The following is a 25408-nucleotide window of genomic DNA, read 5'->3' as shown; positions in this document are numbered from 1 at the left end:
TTCAAAGTGCTGGTTTTGACCTAGAAAGTAGGACCAGCTTATTTAAGGGACTGTACCTTCCCACACATGGAGCTCTTCTAGGGGTGTCCCTGCCATCAGAGGTAAGGCAGGTGGCTGCCTGGGAGAAGGCCTTTGCCATGGTGGTGCCCCAGTTGGAGAATGCTGTCCCCAAAGAGGCTTGCCTAGCAACCCTGTGGTAGCCTTTTTCTCACCCAGCAAAGACCTCTCTGTTTTCCAAGGCTTTTTAGTTTGAATTCTGTTGAGGTTTTCTTAGGCTGCTTTGAGGTCTGCTGCCTTACTAGGCTTTTTAATGTGTATTGGTATTTGTGATTTTACTTGTTTCCCCTTTTTATGTAAATCTGATCATAGGGCAGTGTGTGCATGTCGTGAATGAATGAAAACTGTTCGTGCCAGCCTTCCCCAACCAGGTGCCCTCCAGATGTTTTGGACGACAACTCCCAGCGTTCCTGGCCATTGGCCATGCTGGCTGGGGCTGATGGGAGCTGAAGTCTAAAACATCTAGAGGGCCCCATGGTGGGGAAGGCTGGCTTCTGCTTTCCCTTTTACTGGAAAGAGACAGTGGTGACAGAAGCACTGATGGCTCTCCCTGTTTTGTCTTCCAGCTACAGAAGTTCCACCAATGAAGGAAAGGGCGGCCGCGTGAAAGCGCTTGGAGCACCTGGCCAAGCAGCCGCACTCTCATGCACGGCCTCCTCCCTGTCGTGGGTGACTGGGCTGGGCTGGGCTTGTGTGCTGATGGAGCAGCAATGCCACAAGGTGGCGCCGGCTCACTATGCTCTGGCAGCGGGGCTCTTCCTCGTCTTCACTCCATGTAATAAGAATGCGCGGTGGCTCCCTTAGTCATGCAACACTGCCAAGCGAAGAAAGACAATCCACGTGACAATGCCTTGGCACTCTGGCCCAGCCTGGCCTCCCCAGGGCCCCACTGAGACCCTGACTAATTCCTCAGCAGAGCCAGGATGCTGGGTCTTGGTAGAGGAGGGAAATAATTCCTCTCTCTGTTCTAGCTGCAACTACCAGGTACATCCCCATCACAAATTGAAACGGGTTTAGTTCCAATGGCTTCTCTCCCCTTCGTATCCTGGGAATTACAGTTTTGTGAGAGTACTCACAATACTTAAGGCCAGGGGTGGGAGAATGGGTGGCCCTCCAGATGTTGTTGGACTGCAACTCCCATCAGCCCCAGCTAGTGGTGAGGGATGATGGGAGTTGCAGTCCCAAAAGCATCTGGAGGGCCACACATTCCCCATCCTGACCTAGGCCCTCGATGGAACTACAATTTCCAAAATCCCTTGGTCCAGACTGTCAATTCAACAGGCTTGAAACAGTTTTAAATATGTAGTATAGATATGCCTGTAGTGTCTTCCCTTCTCTGTTTCACAAGGTGGGAAGGCCCCGCAGCATCCAACATGTACGAGTGGACTCACTGGGGAATTTGGCACCTTTTAAAAACACAAAAGAGGTTATCCTAGCACGTCCCGCAACCCACGTAGTTTGCATTCAGTTTACAGCTCCCCTCGTAGCTACATCCCCCCGCCTCCTCCCCTCCCTTGCACCAGGCACTTTGCACGCACCTCTCTGAGCTTTGCTTATTTGCTGTTTATTTGTGATTCTTCCTTTGAGAGCTAAGCCACTCACTGCTTTTGACTGTCCTGATCGCTGTCTGAGTGGCCAAGAAGACCCCTTTGGAGGCTGTATGTGAAGTCTTGCTTGCCAGTTCCCAGGAGGCTCCAGCTTCTCAACCTGCCTCGGGCCCCTGCAGATGCCTGCAAGGATGGGAGGCCTGCCCAGGTGGCATATTTTCTTTACTGGCACCTGACTCCTCTGCCATCCATACAGCCTATTTCAGGGAAGAAAATGTACTGAGCTGTGATTCGAGTTTGCTGCTGGGACTTGATTTCGGAGTTGCTGCCTCTTTTTCCCCCCTCTGAGCAATGAAAGGACCCAAACATGGGATGGAGACTTCCCTCTCCCATTGAGAAAAGCATAAGAGACTGCTGAGGGAGATTGTCCTTTCTGTTGTGACATCTAAAGAGTGCAAGAGCAGGCTTCCCTCCCCCAGAAATGGCTCGTTGATACCCAGATAGATTGAGCATCAGCTCAGTTTGGTGCAGAAATTACTTGTGGGATACAATCACTTGGCCCAGTGCTTCTGCTGATTCCTCCCATACCAGACTGTTCCTTGCACCATTCCTATTTAATGATGGTGTCTGATAATCAGTTTCTTGAGATGGCAGATGGAGAAGACACATCCTATCTATAGCCCCCCCTGGGGGGCATGCTGTTGTAGCCTGTAGGTGTGCATTTTCTGCATGCACTGGGGCACATCAGTGTGGCCTTTTGGGAATTGGCTCCCCTTTGGCAGCTGGAAATGTGACCTTTTAATGGAAGCGTTCTGTCTCCTGTATTAGATTGAAAGACATCTAAGTGTAAGAAATTAACTCAGGGTTGTTCCTGACTCAGGATAGATTAGGTGATGAACTGTGGGTTAGATCCTGGACTGTCTTCCCTGCCCCCACCTACATTCCTTTTAAAACCAAAATTTAAATCCTCCTGTCCCTAGATAGTGAGATGATAAAAGGGAAACCAATGTTCTATACAGTCTTTCTTCTCTGGCCCCATTTTCACAATCCACCCATGCACTCTGCCCGGGTATTAGGGAAATCTGATTTTTATACAAGTGCCTGCCTCTGAGGTTGTTGCTCAGCCCGAGGCCTTGAAAGCCACTGTTAAAAGCAGAGGCCACAAATCTGTGTTATGGCTTTATTTTATGCTTAGGGTGACATAAATATATAGGGGTTTTTTTTGGGGGGGGGCATTTAAAAAAAACCTCTGTAAGACCCATACTGGAATCTTGCACCAATAATAAACTCTTGCTAAAAAATCTCCTTTTCTTCCGTGTTATGTTCATGGGTCAACTCCGCAATCAGATGTTATTCTTGTGGAAACCTGTAAGTAATCCCTCTTGCTTTATCACTTTAAACTGAAACCTCCTCCCACCCCCGCCCCCTCTCTCCAGCGCCTATGAATAGGGTACAGACTGTCAAAGGGCACTGGTTCAATCTTCTTAACCAACATTCATTTCAGAGCAGGGTGGCCCAGAAGAGTTGATGGATGCTGGCTGGTGCCCTTCTGAGGTCCTTTGGTATCACTGTATTCTTTGCTTCCCTATATTTATCCTCCTCGTTCCAGCCGTGACTCCTGTGATCCTAGCTAGGGCGATGTCGTCTGGTCTTTCTACAGGGAAAACCAAGATTTTGTGGTGGGTCAGTACCTAGTAGTTCCTTGATGAAGGTGCTTCCCTCCCTCCCAGTATTGTCTGAGATCTACTCAAGCTTTTGTCCAGGTAGGACATCCAGAGAAACTGCCTAGTATTTCTGCGTGGTGGTGAACAGCCTGAATGTCATTCAGTTCATCATCTCCCTTGTGAAGAGATTAAATGCCACTGGGACTTGACACACAGAAAACAACTGTGCATTTACTGTAAGGGATAGTAATGAACGTCCTCGTTACCTAGATTAGGTAGCAACTCTATTACCAAACTAGGGTTTTGGTGCACCTGATTTGAAGAGTGATGTGGAAGTAGGAACTGAATGGTGCTCTGCCAGATGCTTCATTCCCTAGGTAACTCTGCAGTCAAGTGCAGGGTGCACAAGTAGCTTCAGCTGGTCTTGACTGCCACTTTGGTCCTAGTCCTCAGAGACTTTGCCTTCATGAGTACAGTTGCTTAGCCTAGGGTGAGCACAGATCCACTAGAGATCAGGATCCAGTAGCAGCTATCATTGGAGTACTCTTTATTTTTTATCTTTGCCTCCATCTTGTCTCTCAACCTGGAGGGATGTGGGTGAGTTCTGCCTCCTGGAAAAGCAGACAGAGCATGCTGTAGTGGCTCTGCTCCATGCAGCTGGCTTAGAGCAAACACTGGGCGGTGCAAATCCCTCCAGAAAGCTGTCTGCAGGCGGGCTGAGGCCATCTTGGCTGAGAGGCCTATGGAAGCTGCGTGGTGCAAAGGGAACCCAGGATGTGATCTGCAAAAGAAAGAGGTGCGGTCAGCTGGGCCTGTCACCTCCAAAGGTTGGCCCCTCAGCAAGGGGCCCCACTGCAAGAGAGGTGCAGAAGGCAAACCCTCATTTGCGTTAGTGGGGTCCAGACATCTTGCAGTGGCCGTTCAGTGGTTGCACAGCAGTCTACCCCTCCCTTCAGCTGAGGAAGATGTTCAGTGGTGGCAATGTACTGAAGAGTCCCAAGCGGAGGTGTTCTAGGGATGGTGTGAACTTGGTCATGTGGTGGGAGGGAGATAGGCTAGACTGCTGTAGTTTGGGGAGGTGCTCAGTGGCAGCAGAGCTAACTCCATGTTTTGTGGACTGCTGGATACAAGACCTGCAGTGGGCCCCTCCCCTGGGGACATACATAATTTCCTCGGTCCCTCCATCCCTAATCCATTCTCCACTAGTATTTTTGAGTGCCAGGTGAATGCTAAGGAGGGTGGACTAGAGAGCATGCAAGATTTGTGGCCCAGTTTGGTGAGCCCTCCCATAAGCCAAGGGGCCTAAGGCAGCTGCCCAGCCTTGCTGAGTTACCATGAGCCATGAGCCTAAAGCAAATTAGGATTGGTAGTGAGGGGAAGGGGAGGGATCAGAGAGCGTAATGGGGAGGAAGATTGGGGAACGTATCACACTTGGCAAGTCTGCATGCCTAGGTTGGGTCTGCATCATAGGAAGTCTGGGAAGGGACACAAATGACTTTCGGGGGAGGGAAGTTGCGGGGGAGGGGAGGGTGTGGGCAGCTCTGTTAGGCAGGACTTAATGAGGAACTGGCAGAAGCTTCATAAGTAGCAGCCATCCCACGGTGCATTTGCAAAGGAATGCTGCTGGCCTCAATCCCCTGAGAGTTCAAACCTATACTGTGAGTTGGGCTTTAGCCGTATGTTGGGATGTTAGATCCAATGGATCTCCCTAATGATTGCCTACACTCTTTCTCAAAGCAGCATGGCACTGATATGAAGGGAAGGGTATCTACTGTGGGACAGGCTACTGGTCGCCCAGGGTTACAAGTCTGATCACAAGGGTCCCTCTCCCAGCTTCTTTGTCCCACAAGAGGCAAAACACAGGCAAAGGGATCCCCTCTCAACCCACCCACCACCACCACATGAACAGAAACCCTTGTTAGTTCTTTCCTTAGGTCTCTGCTACTCGCTCCCACTTGTCTGATATACAGTTAGGGCCAGAAATATTGGAACAAGGATAACTGTTTTGGCAGTTGGCCTCTGTACACCACCACACTGAAGTTGAAAGGAAACACACACCCAGATGGGAGCGAAGTCTGGACTTTCAGCTGTAATTCAAGGGGTTTGACAAAAGTGGGGCACTACCCATTCAGGAAGGACAGCCAGTGGCATACACCCCCCCCCCCAATCATTGGTGGCTCATAAGTAATGGAACAAACCAACATTTCAAACTGAAGGATCGCCTTTAATACCTGGATGAAAATCCTTTGCAGTCAATGACTGCCTCAAGTCTGGAACCCATGGACATGACCAAATGCTGCGTTTCCTCCCTCGAGATGCTTTGCCAGGACTTTACTGCAGCTGCCTTCAGCTGCTGCTTGTTTGTGGGTCTTTCTGCCTTCAGTAAGTGAAAAGCATGCTCTATTGGGTTGAGATCAGGTGACTGACTTGGCCATTGAAGAACATCCCACTTCTTTGCCTTGAAAAACTCTTGGGTAGCTTTTGCTGTATGTTTTGGGTCATTATCCATCTGCATATATGAAGCAGCATCCCATCAGTTGGCAGCATTCGGCTGAATCTGAGCAGAAACTATAGCCCTAGACACTTCAGAATTCATCCTGCTGCTTTTATCAGCAGTCAGATCATCAATAAGCACCAGTGACCTGGCTCCATTGGCAGCCATACATGCCCATGCCATAACACTGCCTCCACCATGTTTGACAGATGATGTGGCATGCGTTGGATCATGAGCTATTCCTTCTCCATACTTTTCTCTTCCCATCATTGTGGTACAAGTTAATCTTGGTTTCATCAGTCCAAAGACTCTTATTCCAGAACTGGGCAGGCTTTTTTAGGTGTTTGCTGGCAAAGGCTAATCTGGCCTTTCTGTTCTTGAGCGTTACCAGTGGTTTGCACCTTGTTGTGAAGCCTCTGCATTTATATTCATAAGCCGTCTCTTGACTGTAGATGTTGACAGTGACATGTCTACCTCTGCAAGAGCATTCTTGACCTGACTAGATGTTGTGAAAGGGTTCCTCTTCACCATGAGCAGAATTCTGCGGTCATCCACTTTAGTTGTCTTCCGTGGTCTTTCAGACCTTTTGCTGTTGCTGAGCTTGCCAGTTAATTGCTTCTTTTTCAGGATGTTCCAAACTGTTGTATTGGCCACTCCCATTGTTTTTGCTATCTCTGATGGGTTTGTTTCCTTGGCCTAATGATGGCCTCCTTCACTCGCATGGACACCTCTTTGGACCTCATGTTGGGAGTTCCAGTGAACAGCTACCAAATGCAAATGTAACACTCAGAACCACCTCCAGGCCTTTTACCTGCTTGATTGGTCATGGGGTACCCAGGAAACAGGCCACACCTGGCCATGCAGCTGCTTGTCAGCCATTTGTTCCATTACTTACGAGCCACCAATGATGGGTGTGTGTGTATGCCACTGGCTGTCCTTCCTGAATGGCTAGTGCCCCACTTTTGTCAAACCCCTTGAATGACAGCTGAAAGTCCTGACTTCGCTCCCATCTGGGTGTGTTTCCTTTCAACTTCAATGTGGTGGTGTACAGTGGCCAACTGCCAAAACAGTTATCCTTGTTCCAATATTTCTGGCCTGACTGTACATAAACAAAGAACGCTGCTAATCTGTGTTGCTGCCGCTGAGAGGGAGGGAATTTGCACACAAAACTCCCTGGTTATTAAGATCCACATCCTCTCTGCAGGTCCCCAGCCCCATCTGTGGTGAGGCAGGGAGTGACCCAGGACAAGGCCTTTTCTGCTGTGGCATCCCACCTCTGGGACTCTCTCCCCAGGGAAGCTGTGCTATTTTTTTCAATGCCAGGTGAATACTCTTTTTTTCAGTTCACCCAAGCTTTACAAGATGTTTAGTTTGCTACAATTTTCTTTTGTTGTATTACATAAATATTTATTCAGTACTGGATCATTCCCTTTCCCCTACAGCACTTTGTAAACCACTTTCAAGGCTGTGCACCTGAAAAGCAGTGTATAAATCCTTAAACTGAATGCCTATATCTCACTTGTACCATCTCAAACTGCAGGGGAAGTTTACATAACTGCATGTTCCTCCATACATATGAGAAAAATCCTTCCAAGCCTGGGAAGAGGGTAGGCTAGAACCTTCCGCCTTGACATCTAATTGTCTTTGTGGAGAGAATGTCTGTTTGTATGGAGAAGCATTCAGCCATGTGAGCCCTCTGCCCTTGCAATCTGAAGTGGTACAATTTACACATAGGTTTATTGTCACAATAGGAACTGACCTGTGTTTACTCATGGCCTTGTTTCCACATGAGCTGTCTCAATGCTTTAGGCCTTGTGCAATTCAAAACAGGACCCCTCTTAACAATGACTTGCAGCATTCTGATATATTACGCATGGAATACAACAGGCTTTTGTTCTGATATCTTGTGATAATTGTCAGTGGTCCATGATCCCAGGAAAGGCTGAAAACGAGGGTAATTCAGTTTGCGGATACAATTTCCCCCAAAGTTTAGCCCTGGGTGGCTGGGTGGGTTGGGGGCACAAAGCTTAACCTGCTCTGGGCCGCCTCCCTAGGTGCCCATCCGAGTGTGGATCCAGCATCCAGCTTGCAGCAGAGAGATACTGATAGGCTCTGGGTTCCCTGTAGTGTCAACTACCTCCAGCAGTTTCAGGTCTGCGAATGCTGCTTCAGACACGTTGGCTGCCAATAAACGGTTGGATCTGGAAAACAAGGGAGGGTTTGTTTGTAAAATGGGTCAGCTGCTGGTTTGCAGACACAAGAGGAGTTTAATTTTTATTCAGACAATTCCTGGAACTTTGATACAGCTCCAGGCAATGGCTTTAATTCTAAAGTCTCAGAAATCTTTTATACCACACCCCCACGCATATTTATTAGGAAGCAAGCTTCAGTGAGGATTTAGCTGAGAGTAAGCATGTATTGGACTGCATATGTGTACAGCCTTAAAGTTCTGTTCTGCCTTATCATAACAACAATATATTCTTTTCTCTAATGCCATCAGCTGTCAGTTAAATTGCCTTTCCACCTGATAGACTTCTTAAATTCAGACCTACATCGGCTATTGCAGTAGCTATTTATATTTTATCAATTCCCTGGTTTACAAAGGCTTATGTCTGAAAATTGGGCAGTTACATATTTTTGAGGCACTCACAACATTCAGCAGGAATTGCAGCATGCTCATATGAACGTTGGCATTCACCAAGTTTTGCACCATCACTGTAACGTACTAGGGTGTTTCCTTCATTCTGTGTAGGCTCTCAGTTCGTAGGTTGTTGCTGTGAATTCCCTAATCTTTTCTAGTGACTCTTTAAAAAAATGTCATTCTGAAATTCCTTCTCTTTCTTTCTTTAAAAAAAAGAGAAAGACAGACATTGGTTCATTTTGGGGTGGATTCTGTGGATCAAGCTTATAAGGAATCAGCTAGCTGGGAATTACAAACAGGGTGGGAAGATTAGAGGTAGAGTGTATTGCCTCCCACTAGAGTAGCCTCCCCAACCTGGTGCCCTCCAGATGTGTCAGACAGCAACTCCCATCATTCCCAGTCAGCAGTGGCTGGGAATGATGGGAGTTGCAGTCAAACACATGTGGAGGGCACCAGGTTGGGGAAAGCTGCCTTGGGGATGGGGGGAGCATTTGAAGGAATTATCTGGCCACATCCAGGCCCCTCAGGGCCAAATGCTCTCTGTCATATATAAGTTTGTCCTCAATGTTTTATTTTCCCCTTTTCAGAACAAAGAAAACAGCTTGGAGTGTGCGTGTGCATGATTTTTACAGGAAAAGAGGCACAAGAAATAAGGGTTAAAAAGCTCAGCTTCCCCCCAAATGCAGTCTGCCACTTCACTTTACAAAAATGTCAGAGACCATCTACACATAAACTAGCACTGCATGTACTTTGGCCCTTAAACTAGGGTGGCCTGCTTTACAGAGGACAGTCCTCTATTTGAAGGTGTCCTCTCTGTGAACAGCTGTCCAATCCAAGTCTGGCAGAAAGAGAACCATACGAAGGGGAGCAGCAGGCCTTGAAGTTGCCTATCAGCACATAACACATCAGTCTGAACAGGCACATAGGTCACCTAGTCAGTCTTCCCCACTATGGTGAAATGTATTATTTCTATTTAAATTAGTTATTTCTAAATTTGCATCTTTACATATGAATTGGCATATGCAAATTGGTTTCCCCTTTTGTCCTTTTTTGGTGCATTTCCTCTATTTTAGTGATGCCTAACTGGCCAAGCTGTCTTAAACTAAGGAGCTTTATGTCCTGTATCAAGCCTAAGATTGGCCAGAGAGACAAAATGGAGCTAGTCCTGGCAAGGAAAGATTCTGAGAGGTCAGAGATTCAGTGCCCTGCATAATGCCTTGGCCCTTGCCATGAATAACAAAATTGGAATACATTATGTAAAACTGAAGGATTAAGTACAGCAGAATACTAATAATTTGTTCAATTTGCATAATTTATACAGGTAGTAGAATTTAGTTTTGCTTGATGTAGAACTGGTGGGGAATCTGTGATCCTCCAGACTATATTGTCTGTGCTGGCTGAGATAGTGGGAGTTCGAGTCAAACATTAGGGGTGCCCCCCCCCCCGAGTGTAGAATTTGGATTACCTCTCTGCAGATTTCTATTTTTTTAAAATGCAGAGTACACAGCAATGCAGTTCACATGATAAAACAACCCACAGTTAACCACAGGTTGTTTGGGAGTGCGCAGGAGCAAGTGAGCATTCTGGCTCCTGACCGCTCACCCGCTTCCGGTACCCTGAACAACCAGGGATGTTGAATCCATGGGTTATTCTCTGTGACATCCAAACCCGGAACTCCTGATTGATGAGGGAGAAAAAGACCAGAGTTTTAACCCAAGAACAAACCATGGGTTCAAACTCTGGGTTGTTTCTCCCTCAACAACCCAGAATACCAGGTTCGGGCATCACAGAGAACAACCCAGGGATGCACCGTTTCTGAGTTGTTTAAAGCATTGGAAGTGGGCAGGAGCCAGCATGCTCATGCACTCCCAAACAACCCACAGGTAACAAACTGCAGGTTGTTTCATCATGCAAACTGGGTCAGTCACTTTCAGGTACAAAAGGTACATGCCTGGTGTGTATTTGCTGCATTCCATCTGAAAAATACAACAACAATCAAACCCATGCCTTGCATGTATTTTAAAGAGGAAATGCAACGTGAACATGACTACATGCAAACATCTGTAATCCTTTATGAGTAGTAGGTAGGGAACAGCCATACTTGAGTATCCAGCAGCCAAGTGTCCCTTCCGTTACCTGAGAGTGATGACCCGCATGTTGGGTGTTGTGAGGAAGGCCTCGGCTATAATGACAGCAATCCTGTTGTGCTGCAGGTACAGATATTCTAGGGATTCTGGCAGATCCGGTGGAACATAGGACAGCTCATTGTAGCTCAGATCCAGGAGCTGGAGAAGCAAAACCCAGAAAATGTTAAGAGAATGAATGAGGAAGCTGCCTCAGGTGCCAATTTTGGGCACTGTTCAGGGTGGCAAGAATTGGAGATGGGCTGCTCTGACCTGGTGGGAGGGAGGAAGGGGATAACACACCCACAGGCTGCGAAAGCGGGGGAGGAGGAGGAGATGGGAAGCAGGGCCATTCCACCAGCCCTGCTCTAAGACCAGCCCCATCAGGTTCCTCCTCTACTGTCACCACCTGCAGCCATTCCAGCAGGCTGCAGCAGAGAGAGAAGAGATGGGAAACAAGACCATTCCACCAGACCTGCTGAAAGACCTTGCTTTTTTCCTCTTCCCTCCCCATTCCTTTTCCCTTTTGTCTTGCATCTTCGTTACTAGTCTGTGGGCAGAGACTGTCCTGTTTTTATTGATTGCATGTAAGCCACTCTGGGAGCCTTTTTGGCTGAGGAGCCGGATAAAAATGTTGATAATAATAATTCCATTTGTTCTCTTCTGAAAGCCCCACTGAGATGAGCTGGAGTGGCACAAAACCACAGTGGTACTAAATAGGCCAGTATAGGATTGCCTCTGGCAGATTGTGCCCTTTCACAGCAGAGGTTTAGGTCCACGAGAGGTGCTATTTTGATCCTCCGCCTCAGGCTTCAGAATGCTTTGGGCTGGCCCTATGGGTGCCATACTCTCTTGCATGTGCTAAGAGTTGCTAAAATGGTGGTTGAAGGGGAAAGGGCAAAGTAGTTGTGAAGGTATGGTGAAATTAATCCACTGTAGCAATGTGCTGAATATTGAGTATTCGTAAGCAGGGACCTGAGGACTAAGTCAGCATGTGAAATGATTACATGGCAAGGAGTCCAGGTTTTAGGCATATTTGTGTGTCCCTAAGCCAAAGCCACCAAAGGAACCCAACGTCTGCCATGGGAGGGTGTGTGTTGTGGCAAAACTCAAGTGTCACAGTATAGTCTCTATCCAGCCTGTATCAGTCTTTCCCTGAGAACCAAAATAACTGCTTTGCTGGTTCCATATAGGGCAACCTTGTGTTTCTACCAGCAGCCAGCCAGATGCCTCTGGCTGCTCACAAGCAGGACAATGAAGGCAATCTCACCCCCGCTATTTATCACTAGTATAAGGTATTCAGAGAGAGAACTTGTGTCTGTATGTGGAAGGTCATAAGAGCCCTGTTGGATCAGACCAAAGGCCTGTCTAGCCGAGCGTTCTGTTCGCACACTAGCCAGTCAGCTGCCCCAATGGGAAGCCCACAAACAGCGCATGAATGCAACAGCACCCTCCTGCCCATGTTCCCCAGCAACTGGTGTACACAGGCACACTGCCTCTGATTCTGGAGGTAACACATAGCTATCAGGACTAGTAGCCATCAATAGCCTTCTCCAGGAATTTGTCTAATCCCCTTTTAAAGCCATCCAAATTGGTGGACATCACAACATCTTGTGGTAGCAAATTCCATACTTTTAACTATGTGCTGTGTGAAGAATTCCTTTTATCTGCAACTTTATTCGGCAAGTTTTTATTGTGCCTTATGTGAAGCAGTACTTCCTGAAACTATGCAATTCAACTTAATTGGGTATGATCCCAAGTTCTAAACATGATGAGACAGGGGGTGGGTGGGAAATCCTTCTGCAGCTGCTGTGAGATTTTGCATTTGTAAATCCTGACGCGAATCTTGTCTGCATTATTTGTTCCAACTTTGCCTACAATGACTCCTGGCTCCCCCTGTATTTCTCCCCATCTGCACATGAGGAATAGGACTCTGTCCCTCAGACCCAGCCCAAGGGCTGGCCCTACCATTAGGCAGAGTGAGGCAGCTGCTTCAGGCGTCAGACAGGGTGTCATGAAAGGGCGGCAAATGGTTATTTATTATTTTCTCTGGCAGGGAGGGGAAGAGGCCGTTGTGGGATTTCCTCCCTCAGATGCCTAAACAACTTTGGCCCGCCTTGGGTACTACGCATCTTGATTGGGAGGGGGGTACCGAGGGTGTGCCATTTGTTGCTCTGCCTCAGGCAGCAAAATGGCTTGTGCCAGCCCCTCCTCAAACCATGGAAGCTTACCACGGAGATCTCTGCCTAAAAACAGCTTCTGAGCTGCTGGGATGCAAATGAGGAAGTCCCACCCCGCCTCACCTTGAGGCTGTGCAGCTCCTGCCAAGTGCCTGGAGAGATGCCGCTAATCTGCAGGCGGTTGTGCGCCAGGTGCAGCTCCTTGAGCATGGTGAGGTTGGCCAGCAGCTCTGGAGAAAGGGAGTTGAGCTGGTTCTTCTGGAGACGGAGAACCTGGAGGCTGGCAGGCAGCCCGGCAGGCAAGAGGGTGAGCTGGTTGCCAGAGATGTCCAGGCTCTCCAGGTGCCGGAGTTTGCGGAAGGCCAGGCGGTGGATGTGGGCGCTGTAAAGGCGGTTGTAGCTCAGATTGAGCTCGGCCAAGGAGTAGGTGGCCACAAAGTCGTGCAGCCCGATGTGTGCAATCTGGTTGTGCAGCAGCATCAGAGAGCGGACGCGCCGCGGGAGCCCAGGCGGGACACGCTCCAGCCGGTTGTTGTAGAGGTGGAGTGTGTGCAGGGCACGCAGGCGGGAGAAGGCCTCCGGGTGCACCCCGGAGGCGGTCAAGGTGTTGCTCTGCAGCAGGAGGTACTGGAGGCCCCGCACACGGCTCAGGCGCTCAGGCGGCAGGGCGCTCAGGTGGTTCCGGCCCAGGTGTAAGATCACAATGTTTGGGGGGAGGCCAGCGGGCACCTGCGTCAGGTTGTTGTTGGAAAGGTCCAGGTACTCCAGGCTCTTCAGCCTGCTGTGTAGAGAGGCAAGAAGTGGCCGTTAAGGGGCCCACCAAGGCAACATCCTGCCTCTGCTCCCCCGAGGTTTTCCAGCTCCCCCACCCCCAAGTCCCAGAGCCAGCTACGAGGAAGAGGGAACGCAGGAGCTCTGGCTCCCAGCTTCACCACTCCAGACCCATAGGTAGCCCCATCTTTCGTCACAGTTACCTGAAGGTGGAGGGGTCAAGGCCATCGTTGGACAGGTTATTGTTCTGCAGGTAGAGCTCCCGGAGGCGCCACTGGCTGCTCAAGGCCCCTTTTGGGACACGGGAGATGTGGTTATTCTGTAATGTAGAGCCCTGTGGTCAAGGAGGAGCCCCTCTGCTGCCGTTTCCCCACCACCACCAGCCTAGGAGGGGCCTTCAGCCTTGCCATTAGACTGCCCAGCACAGTTGGCACAGAACTGCTCTGATGTAGGAACCCGATCAACGGACATGTTTGGATCAAGGGGCCCCAGCATGTCCATGGCTGGGATGACCCTGATGGGTGCAGAACAGGAAATCTTAACTCCAAATCCGGCAGCTTTCTTAGAATCTCCTCTGCTTCTCATAGCTAGGTTTGTATAAACGGAGGAATCAAGTGGTAAAGCTTTTCCTGGACTGTACCACTTCAGGCTGTAGATAAGAGGGTGCAAGTTTGAATATTTCTTCAAGTTTAAGAATTCCTGAACATCAAATATGACATGTCACGGAACAAAAGGTTCAGAATCTTCTACGTGCAGGGAAGGGTGTGTGTTTTGTAGGGGAGCATTCAAACACATTAACTTTACTGGCAGCTTGAAGTAATACAGTCCAGGCATAGCTTTAGCACAATTCTGCTGGCTGTATAAATTAGCCTGCAGTGTGACAGAGAACCCTCCAGTTTAGCACCAGAGAGAAGAACTGGCAGGGGGATTCACAGCCCAACCCCTCATCCCTGACTCTACACCCATCCTTCCAACTGCCTCATCCTGAATTTTTCCAGTAACGCCAACTCTCTTCACCCCTCATCACCCCGAAATAGAACAAAAAATTCCAGGTTTCGCAAAAGAAAAATAGATAGTAGAAAAACCTCCCTGTTCTAACTGCTAGGCTCCACTCTCCACTTTGGGTTTGAGCTAAAAACCAGAGCTCTTGGCTTCTAAAAGCCCTTATAGCTCCCCAGTTCACTGCTGGCCCCTTAAATCTTTGCAGCAAGTCTCTGCTTCTCTACTATCCAGATGGGGAATGTGGGCTGCCAACCTGTAAGTGGAGGCGGACGATGGCCCGGGGCAAATTCTGGGGCATGTAGGTGAGCCGGTTGCTAGAGAGGATCAGGGTGCTGACAGCATCAGAGCCATTGAAGGCATCAAAGGGCAGGCCTGTGTTTTTCAGCTGGTTGTTGTGCATATAAACAGACCTGTGGCGGGGAGAAAAGGGCCAGATTAAGAGTCAGCACTAGGGGCCAGTGTCATTGAGTTCCAGGGGCAGCGCCCCCTACTGGCTCCCAGTGGTTCCCCCTTGACATGACACTCGGCTGCTGATCCTGCAGGAAGAGTGCTGTCGGCTTCTAAACCAGAGTGATCCCGACCTCTGTAAGAGGGTGAGCATCATTCACACATGGCCTTTTCTTTTTTTTGTACATGTTTACCTAACAACTACCATGATTATCCCTGACCACTGATCATGCTGATGGAATTCAACAATACCATGAGGACTGCATGTTCTCCACCCTAAGGTGTCTTAAGTGTGCACTTTAACACCTCAAGTGTGAACAAGAAGTGGAAACAAACTTCTGTTTGCACACACTTGTATTGTACACATACTTTCATTAGGATTAGCTTCAGCTTCCTGTCGTGTGTGCTTCGAGCGTGTGAAAAGACCTGTAGATTCTCCAAGGAGAAAAAAGGCTCAGCCACACATCTCCCACCCACCAACCGCCACACCATCCTGTGGCCAATATTTCTGTGTAGTTGGGACTGATTACTCAGGATGTCATTTCAGCCAGGACTTAGCCTGGATTTTTCTCAGTGCCAGGGTAAGGGACAGCTGAAGCTGAGCTGTAGCCACAGAAATGGGCCTACTCACACCCCTCCACTCCCTGAAAGTATTATGGGCACCTTCCCTGATTTTTCAGTTTTCCTTTAAAAGCAAGATGGCCAGCTGGCAGCCCATGGTGTAACCCCCATTGCAACAGTTGTGGCTCCTGCTGTGTCTCCCCACATCTTACTTACTCCCCCCCCCCCCCAGTGATCTCTTACATATGAAGCTTTTGCACCACCTGACGTGGGAGAAAACCTGTCACCGCCGTGAGCCTACCCCCCAGCTGCCACGTCCCCGCTCCCCCTCTGGGTCGCTCTGAGTAGATCGAGCCAGAGGGTGGGCTCTCTGAAGAGTTGCACTGGCTGGCAATAGCAGCCAGAGTGGCTCTTCAGAGAGCCACACAGTCTGAAATGCCTGGTTCTGCAGCAGCCCTTCCCAGAGTCAGGCACTGACTGGAGAAGTGTCCAAGGGAGCCCTGGCGGGCAGAGGGCAAGTGCACAATTTCCCACTCTGGCGTCTGAGGCAGGGGATTCACCCTGTCTCATGGGAAGCTGGCTCTGACATAAAGTATTCTATCCAACTGCTGAATAAGAAGTGAGCCTTCTGCCTTCCGTAGTTTAGTCTGAGTACAACTGTACTAGGAGGACCGATAGCACTTTTTAAATTGCATTAATATTAAGCTTCTAAAAGAGAATAATCCTGTATATGTCCACTCAAAAGTAACTCAATGGGACTTACTCCCAGATAGGCGTGTGCACCGTTGTAAGTATTGATTACTTATTTTATTTTAATGCGAATGTATGACACGACTTCCCTTTTAGGTTTCTGCAGTTCCCATTGACTTATAGTGCTCTACCAGTGTACTCTCAGCCATCACCACCCACTCCCCACAACACCCTTCTCCAACCTGGAGCCCTCCAGGTGTGTTGGACAGCAATTCCCATAATCCTCAGCCACTGGCCATGCTGCCTGGGAATTATGGGAGCTGGAGTCCAACACATCTGGAGGGCACCAGGTTGGGCAAAGCTGCCCTGTAACATTTCTTACTATAAGGCTGATGTGAACTAGTAATAAAGGAAACAGAGGAGGGGTATCTCTGAGCAGATGCAGAGTGCCTTTCTTCTCCACTTAGTAACCTCAGCAAGCCTCTGCGCCCCTAGGATTAGGAGTAAGTGGCTCCTGAACAGACTTCCAGGTGCCTCAATAAACATCGCTTTCCCCCTTCCTGGGTCCCTGCAGCAAGCAGTTTGGTATTGCAGGAAGTCTGGCAACACCTTATGGCGCTGGCCTTGCTTTCGCAGCAACGCGGGGCTAGTCCTCTATCCAAACTTTACCTGAGGCCAGGCTTATGCCCAAAGGTGAGCGGGTAGATGCATGTCAGGTGGTTGGCGGCAAGGTCCACAATGCGCAGAGTGGTGGGTAGGAACTGTGGCGCCACTGACAGCTGAAAAGGAGAACCACAGAGAACATGTCAGACTAGCCCCAGCTCCCAGTATCTGCCTCCTGTGCTCCGTGCCGGATCGGAGCTACTATAGTCCTCATGTGCAGCAGATGAGATGGTAAATCTTTCTGCTCTATATCGCTGTTCTATACCAGACAGCAGGTGGGGGTTCACAAAATCGAATGCTCCTCCCCAAAGCCCCGCATATAGAAAACAAGCCTGCCAGGGAGAAGGCTAGGCTAGGCCAGGCCACGTGGAGGATGTATTTATTGGTATGAGGACATTCCATCGTGTGAACTCCCACCCATCATCTGAAGTGGTACAGTCAAAACACAAATGGTTATGCTACTCCCACTCTAGCTAGGAAGCTAAAATTTGGTTCAGAATTAGCTCAAGACACCTTGATGATTACTAGTCCAGTCTGAAAATGGGACACTTTTACACTGAACATTAAAAGCTTGGGGCCAGCATTCCAACACAGAGCAAGCCAAGCTAAATAGGAGCTGGAGTGTCAGCGACTTCGGTTGCCTCTTCACACTCCTGAATCATGCTTGGATTTGAAGGAGGGGAATTTTGGGAAGCAGTCAAGAAGATATATCTGTGTTTGCAAAATGCAAGCTTAATTTACTAGCGTAGTGTAGTTTAACACCCTGAGTACGCCCTCTTGCTATGTACATTTAACACACCTTGGTAGACCAAAAAGTAGACTGTACAAAACTGAAGTCAGTCCATCCTGTTTAGTTGATCTAAAAAGGCCATGGCTCAGTGGTGGAGCACATGGTTTGCAGGCAGCAGGTCCCAGGTTCAAGCCCCCGCACCTCCAGGTTAGGGCTAGGAAAGGCTCCCGCCCAAGATCCTAGAAGCTGCTTCCAGTCAGTGTCGCCAGTGCTAAGCTATAGGGGCTCATGATCTGATCCAGTATAAGGCAGCTTCCTGTGTTCGTATTTATAGTCCTTCGTCACTCCTCATAATTGTAAGTCACCAGCACAGACAGAGTTGGCTTTTCACTGTGAACCTGGGATTATTTTAGGGGGAACGGTAACTGCCTTCCCCCAGGCCACAACTCCTGTGGTTCTACATACCCCAAAACACATCCTTTTAGGGCGCAATCCTATGCATGTTCAGACAGAAAAAAGTCCTACAACTCCCAGCATTCCCCAGCTACCCATGCTGGCTGGGGAATGCTGGGAGTTGCAGGACTTTTTTCTGTCTAAACATGCATAGGATTGCGCCCTTACTGTGTTAATTAAACCAGTATGACAACTCTTTCCTAGTCCTGTATTAACAGTCAGTCACTACTGTTGCATTAAAATCCTTATTTCACCTAGAAATATGGCCTGAAATCATGGGAAAATGCCAAGCTTTCCCCTAGCCCCGCTGGCTGTGGATACAATTTGATAATTAAAGGATGTTAAGAGGAATCTAATCTCTCCCAGGTTGTTGCTCGAGCTATTTTTAAATATGTTCAGTGGTATATAAATCTATTAAATAGACCTGGGCCCATGGGGCTCCAGCCTGGACGCTATTTCCCAGGGCCTCAGGTCTATTCCGCAGGCCTAATGGGAGGTTTTTTCCTCAGCTTAATTGTTATGCTGGGGACAGTTCTCAAGCGGGGTTGCAGCTCGGGAGGGAAGGGTTAACTCTCCCCTTCCCTCATGCAGCAACACCCCTGTCCTCAAATATTCTCTCTGCATAGCAATTAAGCTTAGAACAAAACTTTCTCCATTGGTTTGAAGTGACCTGAGTCAGGGTGCAAATTAATTGCAGAATTTAGTTTATTTGAGATTATTTGGATGAGAAATTGGCTTTGCCTCCTGTGAAATTTAAATAAATCCTTGTAATTATTTCAAAATTTGCATCTATAGTTATAAATGAGAATATACATAGATCTTTTAAGTGCCTAGCAATGCCCTGAATCCATCTGAAGAAGGGTGAGCTCCTACTACCGTCTTCTCCAGAGCATGGGCGGGAACAGTGATTGTCAGTGGAGCATCCCCTGGGGCGGGTCTGAGGAACTTGGGGCCCTTCAGTTGTTATTGGACTAAACCTTGGGGGACGGGGGCACTGGTTCTCCACTCCTGCCCTAGTGCCTCCTGTCCCTGACGAAATGCAGCAGTTCACTGGCTTGCTTTTCAAGGCCTATGAGAATCAAACAAGCCAGTCCTTCCTCCCCAGCCATAAACACACTCACCTTATTATTGGCCAGGTAGATGTATTGAAGCGACTGCAGGGACTCGAAGGCTTCATCCGGGAGACCTTTAAATGGAACACAGGAGAAAAAAGGCCAGGATTTGGGGATCCTTGCTGGCTTGGCCAACCTTCTTGCCCCACGCAAGGCTCCCCATCCACCTCTACCCACTCGTCCCAAGCCCAAGAAGCGGCAAACCTTGGCTCACAGTCTCTTGCTGAGTCTGATGCAGCCAGCTCTGGCGTGGAACAGGGTTGCTAATTAACATCTCTTTCACATAGAGCAGCCAAATAACTACTCCCGCAAAACTCTCTGTGTGTGTGTGGGGGGGAGATTGAGCTTGAAGAACCCAGGTCCGTCCTTTATTAAGTAAAAGGATGGGGGGAAAGCTGAAGGTTAGTCTTAGCTTCTGACCCACCAATCCATCTACTCTTAAGGGTACAGGAATCTTGGGCAATTAGGGGGCAATAGCCATTGTGTGTGGTTGGGGGGGTGGCGGCAGTGTCCCCTCTGAAATGCCAGTACACCTTCAGAATACCAGGGAAAGTTCTGTTCCCTTAGTTCTACTCACCCTCAGAGTGGATGTGGTTGTTGTGGAGATTGAGGGTTCTCAGACCAGCCAGTCGGGACAGCTCATTGTAGGGCAGCTCCTGCAGCTGGTTATTCTGCAGAAGGAAAACCAGCACAGGGGTAAGACAGGCAGCAAGGGGTTCTAAGGCCAGCCCAAAACATTTTGCTGCTGGAGGCAAAGGACAAGATGGCACCCCCTCCCATTCCATGTACAACAGGTGACTGGACTGGCAGATGAATCCGTCTTCAACACTAACATTCTCCACTGAATTTGAAAGCAGCAGGCTAACTTAGGGGGTGCAGCGTAGGCTGCAAGGCACAAATTTCTCTCCTTGAACACCTTGCTGCTGCCTCCCAGCATCTGCCACCTGAGGCAACTGCCTCACCCTGCCTAATGGTAGGGCTGGCCCTGAGGGGTTCACACAGACAGACACGGATCTGGGCGCCTTCTTTCTTGCCTCCTGCAGTTCCTCGGACCTATCCTCCCTCCCACTAGGGGCAGGCTCATCCTCTTCTCTGGTCAGTGCCAGGCCTTCATCACCTGCAGTGAAAGATGCTGGATGCCTGCAGAGATATTGCTGGGGAAAATGTGCAAGTCAAGGCCGCCACAATCCACCGTCTCCTCTGCCGGGCAGGTGCAGTTGGCTGGGCAGCCAGGCACATTCTGGGCAGGGATGCCCCCTGTAGGTTGGGATGCCACTGGTGGCAGGTCATCTTCGTCATCAGGGTTCTGAAGCAGGAAGCTGTAAGGAATGCTGACCAGCAGTAGTAGAAGACAGCCACTGCACAGATGCTGCTGGGGGCAGAGGTCGGGGCTAGTCAATAGGGGCTCTATACAACATGCTTTTCTCTCAATGCTTCCCCTGTCTGCTTCACCGGGTAGGCCAGGAAACCCCCCCCCCCCAGGCAGCTCCAGTGGAAATGTAGACAGAGCCCCTTAACACTGAAATGCCTCATTGATTGCAAGGGGGGGAGCAGAAAGACACAAGGGGTGCTTGTCTCTTCCAGGGGTGCTAAGCGAATGAGTGTATTGAATGGGGAAACTGGGGAAGCATCACATAGGGGCAAAAACAAAACAGAGGGTGGCCTGTACAGAAATGTTTGTGTAGAGCTCCTGCACATATGGAAGAGCTCAGAAGGATGTGTGGACTTGTAAAGGGTTGCTAACATTGGGCGGGGGGAGGTGTGCCTGCTCGCAAACTGGCTGTGCAAGCCAATAACTTTATAAGCCTGCTATTTATCGGGGGGAGGGGGAGAAAATGCAAACATTTTGAGCCTTACAAGGCTGAGCTTCAGGCAGATATAAAAAGCAGAAAAAGCGCAACTGAGAGATGGGTTACGGCAGAGTGTGTGTGTGTGTGTGGAGAATGAGTGAGGGGGGAATGGATGGAGACATTCAAAGGGTTCCTCTGGCCTGGGTTGGTTGAGATACTTTTAATTCTTCCCCCACCTACATCCTAGTATGCTCCCACTCAGGACTGGCTCAAGACTTTGTGATGCCTGAAGGAAATAGAAAACCCAGACAGGATCCTTTCCTACTAATAGAAGGCAATCCACCATGATGTTCTCCTGTGGACACCCTGTTGAAATTAATGGGAACCCTGACTTTTTGGGACCTGAAGTGGGTGTAAGAGGACTGCCTATTGAAAGACAACCGTACAGCAATAGCCCCCCCCCCCCATCTGCATCCTTGAGGACAGTTTGACTGCACAAGCAACCCAAGCAGTCACATGGGCTGGTGGTAATATTTTCAACAGCCCCCATAATCTGGGAGGTGCAGAACAGGAGCCTCTCCAGGAAGGAATCCTGGATATGTACTTCTCAGGTCATGCAGTGCAGCTGCTTAAATTCTGCAGTCATTGCTGCTGTTTGACATCCTCCCCTTCCCTCTGCACTGACACTGCCAACTAAAAAGAATGACTCTGGATAGCCCTGGAAATGTATTGATTTCTTCCTAATAGCCAGAGCCATTTCTGAGGGGCCACTGGAATGCATTGAACGAAGCGTGATGGATTGCTTACACCGTGGTCTGATGGATTGCTTACACCGTGGTCTTTAGGGACTGTCCTCAAATGGTCCAGCAGAAAACCAATGCCACTGAAATGCATTTATTCTATGTATTCCCACGGTCAATGCATGAAGGAAAGAGTATATTCCAATGGCAATCTGGTATCATTACCCCTTTGAGAAGGGACGAGTTTTCCAGAGGGGCTTATCACAGAAAACTGTGTGTCAGTCTTTAACTCCATTCTAATGTACAAGAGAATGGATGCTGGGTTCACCACAGTTCTGAACAGAAGAAACAGAAGCCTGAAGTTCTGGCCCTGAGTTCTAGAGTGTTTGACTTGCTTGCTTCTTTTAGAGTTTATATTTAGAAAAAGCAAAACAATAGGAAGGTTACAAGTGGAAGACGGTGTCGGTATCGTCAGGCTCCCCCACACACACCCGGGAAATTCCGTGAATGAGGTAACAAAAGCCTGGTATGGAAGTAGGTCTCTGTGCCTTTTTAACATCTTCCTACCGGGCTGAAGTTCCCCCAGTGAAAATTTCTCCATCATTTCTGTTTCATCTCCATACCCGACAAAAGGCTGCAGGCACCTGTAGAATGCCTGCCTGCGAGGCAGCTGTTAAATATACAGGAATACTGCAAGGAAAAAACAGTTGCACAAACTGGAAGCGATCCTTCACCATACCCACACGATATACGCCACTATACTCTGTTGCGCTCATTAATTCAGAATAACATTTAACCAGCTTTAACATGGATTATCCCCACTTTACCAATCAGCAGACATAGGAGTGGTGGGGGGGGGGGGAGGCATTCTTTTAAAACTCGGCCAGGATAGTTACAGAATGATATGGCACGTAACTCACCCGAATTAAACGAGCCTAGCCGCTCCTCCGCCCTCCCATTCAAAGGACGTAACTCATCCGAATTAAGAGAGCCCAGCCAGCTGCACCTTCTACCCTCCCATTCACACGTTCGGCCTGTGACCCGTCTGAGTGGACCTCCCCATTCCTCCTCATCCGCTCAGCCCCTAATCCGCGCAAGCGGAACGGAAGGCTTGCCGGCCGCCCGGCTCCCGCCCGGCTCCCGCTCCGCCCCCTAGAGGCGTCTCTGTCCTGTGGTGCGCCGGCCGCCTCGCTCCGGCGCGCCCCACGGGGAGAAAACGCCCGGGCCACGCTCTTTGCTCACCATCGCCCCACTCGGCTGGAGCGCCCGCCTCTCCGCCGCGGGAGGCTGTCACGGATCGCTAAAGGGATCGAAACCCGCGCGGGTCGGGCGGCACCCCTTCCCGCCCGGGTCCTGTTCGATCAAAGCCTTCCTTTTCCTTCGGAAACCAACCTCTTTTGCCCAGAGACGGCTCACGGAGAAGTGCCCAAAAAGTGCACGAAAGAAGCCCTCCCCTTTCTTCCCCAAGGGCAACCGGGACGGACTGGCTGCTGCCGTAGCTGCTACTACTGCGGGATGGGTTGGGGCGGAGGGAGAGAAGGGAGAAATGTGATGTCTCTGTCTCCTTGTTTTCCATGCGATCAAAGTCGGGAAGGGGGGGTGTTGTTGTTGCGTAATGCTCCCTCCGCCAAGGGAGGCTGATGGAACGCTAGCCAGGCGCGACTCTCCTGGGGCAGATCGGCCGCGTTTCGCCGGCTGCTGTTTGCGTTCCCCAGTCAGCGCGGGGAGGAATCTCCCCCCCCCACACACACACATATCTTTCTCTAGTGCGTTCGTACAGCTTCCAAGACTCCATCCCTTCCTTTGGATATCTGCACAACGTTACGCCGCCTTTTCTTTGTCCTACAGATCCAGTAAGTGCATCTTCCCTCCCATCTCAGACTTTGCGCCCCCTCAAGCTTTTCCAGTTAACCTCTCAGCAGGAGGAACCAATTGCATGTTATCGGTAATGAAGAACAGAGTGCTCCTGAGCATGCAGAAAGTGCCCATCCTGTGCTAATCAAGAAAACACCATCAGCTTGCCAGCATTTGCCCATGCAAAGTGGCTTAATGAATTACACAGATTCAAATAGCGAATGTAAAAATTGTAAGGGTCAATATACTAATGGTGTTAATTACATTTAAATTGCCACTTGCATTTTGAATTACAGACTTAACCGTTGGCTTTTGTTGCTGTTTTTGTTTTTGGCTCACATGCCACCTCCCAGAATGCTTCAAAGACCTATCTAGAAATATCTGTAAAACTTTGTACTGCAGATCCCAGCAGCAGTAGCCGCCGCCGCCAATTACTGGGACTTAAATTTGTCATCCAGTCAGCTGGAACTTTTAGCCTTTGGAAGAGAAATTACCAATCTCTGGCAGGGCTGCCACTGTCCTAGGACTAAGTTTCAAAATTAGGTCATGCTAGGTTCAGTTCTCTGCCCAGTTATAAAATGCCCTGGTTCGTTCCCAGTGGAAGAACTGTAGGAATAGGCAGGACAGATGGCACCATGATCAAGATACTTGAACAGGGTACATATGGATAGTAAGATAAACTCTTGATTTCCATTCTGGCCCTGGCCCATTCTTTACAAGGCTGCAAAGTGTCTTGAGATCCTTTCACATTAGGGGCTTGAGTCATTGAGGATGAAAACCTATTTCTAAGGGTAACCCCTGGGAAATGGGGCAGCTGCAGGATGTTGGGTAGACATTTCTTCATCTCTCCTCTAACACTAGAGGACACGAGGTCACCCAGTGAAATTGATGGGTAGTTGGTTTGGGATAGACAAAGGAAAAGTACTTCTTCACACAACATATAATTAACTTGTGGAATTCACTGCCACCCTCTGTGGTGATGGCTACAGGCTTAGATGGCTTTAAAAGGAGGATTTATGGAAGGCAGATGTCTATTTGCATTAGTTATGTTAACTAAATGAAACTTCCATCTTTAGAGGCAGCTTATCTCTGAATACTAGATGTTGGAGGGCAAGCAATAGGGGAAGGCTGTTGCATTTAGGTTCCTCTTGTAGGATTTGTGCCCTGGAGTAGCATCTGGCTAGCCATTGTTGGAAACAGGATGCTGGATTAGATGAACCAACAGGAAACAGGATGCTGGATTAGATGCGCTTTAAGAAAACTCCCATTAGGAAAACTTGTTCTGTGCCTTTTAACACAGAGGCGGGCAACTTGTGGCTCTCCAGATGTTTTGGTCTACAACTCCCATCATCCCTCATCACTGGCTATGCTGGCTAGGGCTGATGGGAGTTGTAGGCCAAAAAATCTAGAGGTCCACAGGTTGCCCAGCCCAGCTTTAACAGATGCCTGGAACATTTTGGTTTGAGCTGTTTCTTCTCTCATTACAACACCACCACAGGAAGAACAGCTATTGAAGTCACCAGAGTTCTGTCCCCCAAGTAGAATATGGCACCTAATCAGATTTGCGGTGTTGCAGTAAAGTTAAGCAGCTGCAATTTTACTACCATCATCCCCAGCCTTTGCACTTACAGGGTTTTGTCCCTGAATTATGTTAGGAGACTGTCTGTAAACAAGAGCAAGTGGTTCTGGTTTTTCTGATTGTCATGCAAATTGATACAGCTCTGAGGGCTGATGCCAGAAATATTCCCAGAGACTCTGGAACTGATCACTTGTATTTTCCCAAAAGTTACTGAGTTACATATGAGATAGAGGAATGCTGTGAATTCACGGGCAGGGCCTCACTTTCCTTGGCCAAACCATCTTCCCAAATTGGCCTACGTGTAAGGTTT

The 25408-nt window shown here is 49.0% G+C and overlaps 2 protein-coding genes across 9 annotated transcripts in view; one reads left to right on the top strand and one right to left on the bottom strand.

The window, feature by feature from the left end:
- The window catches only part of CC2D1A (coiled-coil and C2 domain containing 1A), a 61339-nt gene extending 58430 nt beyond the window's left edge, over nucleotides 1-2909 (top strand). For 4 of the 5 annotated variants that reach the window (XM_084835810.1, XM_084835811.1, XM_084835812.1 and 1 more), the window contains one exon: nucleotides 624-2909. In XM_084835810.1, the coding sequence (XP_084691936.1) occupies nucleotides 624-644 (21 nt within the window). In that variant the 3' untranslated portion in view covers nucleotides 645-2909. The remainder of the gene's footprint in view (nucleotides 1-623) is intronic. The other variant, XR_014787995.1, reaches the window with a different exon arrangement.
- Nucleotides 1948-23068, bottom strand: PODNL1 (podocan like 1). 4 transcript variants are annotated; one of them, XM_084835815.1, is made up of 11 exons: nucleotides 22908-23068; nucleotides 20253-20504; nucleotides 19713-19806; nucleotides 19145-19209; nucleotides 16847-16956; nucleotides 14733-14889; nucleotides 13681-13796; nucleotides 12830-13487; nucleotides 10540-10688; nucleotides 7795-7963; nucleotides 1948-4049 (listed from the first exon to the last, which is right to left on the bottom strand). In XM_084835815.1, exons 1-10 carry the CDS (start codon nucleotides 22908-22910, stop codon nucleotides 7813-7815), a joined length of 1755 nt encoding a protein of 584 aa, XP_084691941.1. In that variant the 5' UTR covers nucleotides 22911-23068; the 3' UTR covers nucleotides 1948-4049; nucleotides 7795-7812. The 4 variants fall into 4 exon arrangements, with proteins under 4 accessions (XP_084691941.1, XP_084691943.1, XP_084691942.1 ...); XM_084835817.1 differs by lacking the exon at nucleotides 20253-20504 and having other exon boundaries at nucleotides 2772-4049; nucleotides 22908-23064; XM_084835816.1 differs by lacking the exon at nucleotides 1948-4049 and having other exon boundaries at nucleotides 7155-7963; nucleotides 12830-13484.
- Between the last annotated feature and the right edge of the window lie 2340 nt (nucleotides 23069-25408).

The sequence above is a fragment of the Heloderma suspectum genome, chromosome 2 (assembly GCF_057233095.1).
Source record: "Heloderma suspectum isolate Gila_16-S chromosome 2, 16-S_ref, whole genome shotgun sequence".
Taxonomy (NCBI): Eukaryota; Metazoa; Chordata; class Lepidosauria; order Squamata; family Helodermatidae; genus Heloderma; species Heloderma suspectum.
The sequence above is the reverse complement of the archived record's forward strand: the minus strand, read 5'-3'. Positions and strand labels throughout refer to the sequence as shown.

Coding starts and splice junctions, on each gene's coding strand:
- PODNL1 (XM_084835815.1), bottom strand. Junction 13,797..14,732: donor TCGTCCGCCTCCACTTACAG/GTTGGCAGCCCA, acceptor TCTACATTACAG/AATAACCACATCTCCCGTGT. Junction 13,488..13,680: donor CTTGACCCCTCCACCTTCAG/GTAACTGTGACG, acceptor CTCTCTACACAG/CAGGCTGAAGAGCCTGGAGT.